The sequence below is a fragment of the Ceratina calcarata genome, unplaced genomic scaffold (assembly GCF_001652005.2).
Source record: "Ceratina calcarata isolate Rehan_Ccalc_2016 unplaced genomic scaffold, ASM165200v1 scaffold589.2, whole genome shotgun sequence".
Lineage (NCBI taxonomy): Eukaryota > Metazoa > Arthropoda > Insecta > Hymenoptera > Apidae > Ceratina > Ceratina calcarata.
This window is the reverse complement of record NW_017177119.1, coordinates 27,073-28,382: the sequence shown is the minus strand read 5'-3', so window position 1 is coordinate 28,382 and position 1,310 is coordinate 27,073. Positions and strand designations below refer to the sequence as shown.

At 39.2% G+C, this 1,310-nt stretch overlaps 1 protein-coding gene across 1 annotated transcript; it reads left to right on the top strand.

Moving 5' to 3' along the window:
• The first annotated feature begins 363 nt into the window (after positions 1–363).
• On the top strand, positions 364–1,172 carry LOC108629846 (trypsin-like). Its single transcript, XM_018032754.2, has 2 exons — positions 364–424; positions 538–1,172. The coding sequence occupies exons 1-2, from the start codon at positions 373–375 to the stop codon at positions 1,170–1,172; spliced, it is 687 nt and encodes a 228-aa protein (XP_017888243.1). The 5' UTR covers positions 364–372.
• The last annotated feature ends 138 nt before the right edge of the window (positions 1,173–1,310 follow it).

The window sequence follows — 1,310 nt, the reverse complement described above, 5'->3', positions numbered from 1 at the left end:
AAATTTATAAGTAATCTCCACAAATGTTAAATTATCTGTATAAAAAATAGAACAACAGGAAACGCAAATGGTATTTATCTTTCTATAGATATGAGAACAATGTTTCGTTATTATATTATTAGATTCAAAAATCGTACGATGATTGATAAGAAATTTTGCAAAATGAACGAATCGGTCAAGTGTATTGCATGCATGTATGAGAACGTGGAAATACACAGCGTATCTCTCCGAACAAAAGAGTATAAGAAGAATTGTCAAGGTTATCAAGATAGATATCTATAAGATGTATATCTAATATAGATATCGATTTTCGTATAAAAAGACCAGATTTCGCTTAATCAGCAGATTGTGCTCAACAGTCCTCGAGTCACAATGGCCCAACTTGCGTTACCTCTGATTCTCATCCTCGGCATTGCCTTCGCCCGTAAGTATGAAATAATTCAATAGACCAACTCAAGTTATTTCCAATAAAAATTACTTCTGTCTTAATAATGTTAATGTAATAAAATTAAAATAAATTAATGTCTATTACTACAGAGGCTTTCCCTGAGGACCCGACAAGAATTGTTGGCGGTACGAATGCCAGGCTTGGACAGTATCCGTATCAAGTGTCCCTGAGAAATCAAGGGTCACACTTCTGCGGTGGTACTTTGGTCGGCCGAAGGCACGTGGTCACCGCTGCTCATTGCATTCAGGGTGTCGTGTCCGCCCCGTGGAACGGTTTCACCGTCGTCACTGGTACAGTCAGCCTCAAGAATGGTGGTCAAAGTCACCGCGTTGCTAGCGCCACCGTACACCCGAATTACAGCTCCAACAATGCCCAAGCTTACCCAAATGACATTGCCGTCGTCACTGTGAGTAAAGCGTTTTTCAAACGAAATCGTCTTGTGATACCCGGTTGTGGTTCACTTCTCGAAGTTAAAACCAGAATTTCGGGTATCACTCAAAGGTTAATAATTAAGGATCAACGTTGCGTGGAAAGACTGAACTTTATTACAAATGTAGTGAATATTACGAGACCAAAACTAAGACTGCCTCAGGACGAGAGGGTAGGGCTATTTAAGGGTTTGGGAGAAATGACCTTTGGATATGAAGAAGTGGTGGGAAAAGTTTGGAAGATGACAAGGTTCAGAATGAGTAATAGTGATTTTGGTGACTGGCTATTGATTTAGATAAAGGATGAGACAGCTTAGGTACATGTTTTCGGATGAGACATCTTTAGATACATGTTTATGGATGATACATATTTACGGATGAGACATAGATAACATAAAAATATGTACGTGTATAACAGTACCGTCGTCTGCGAA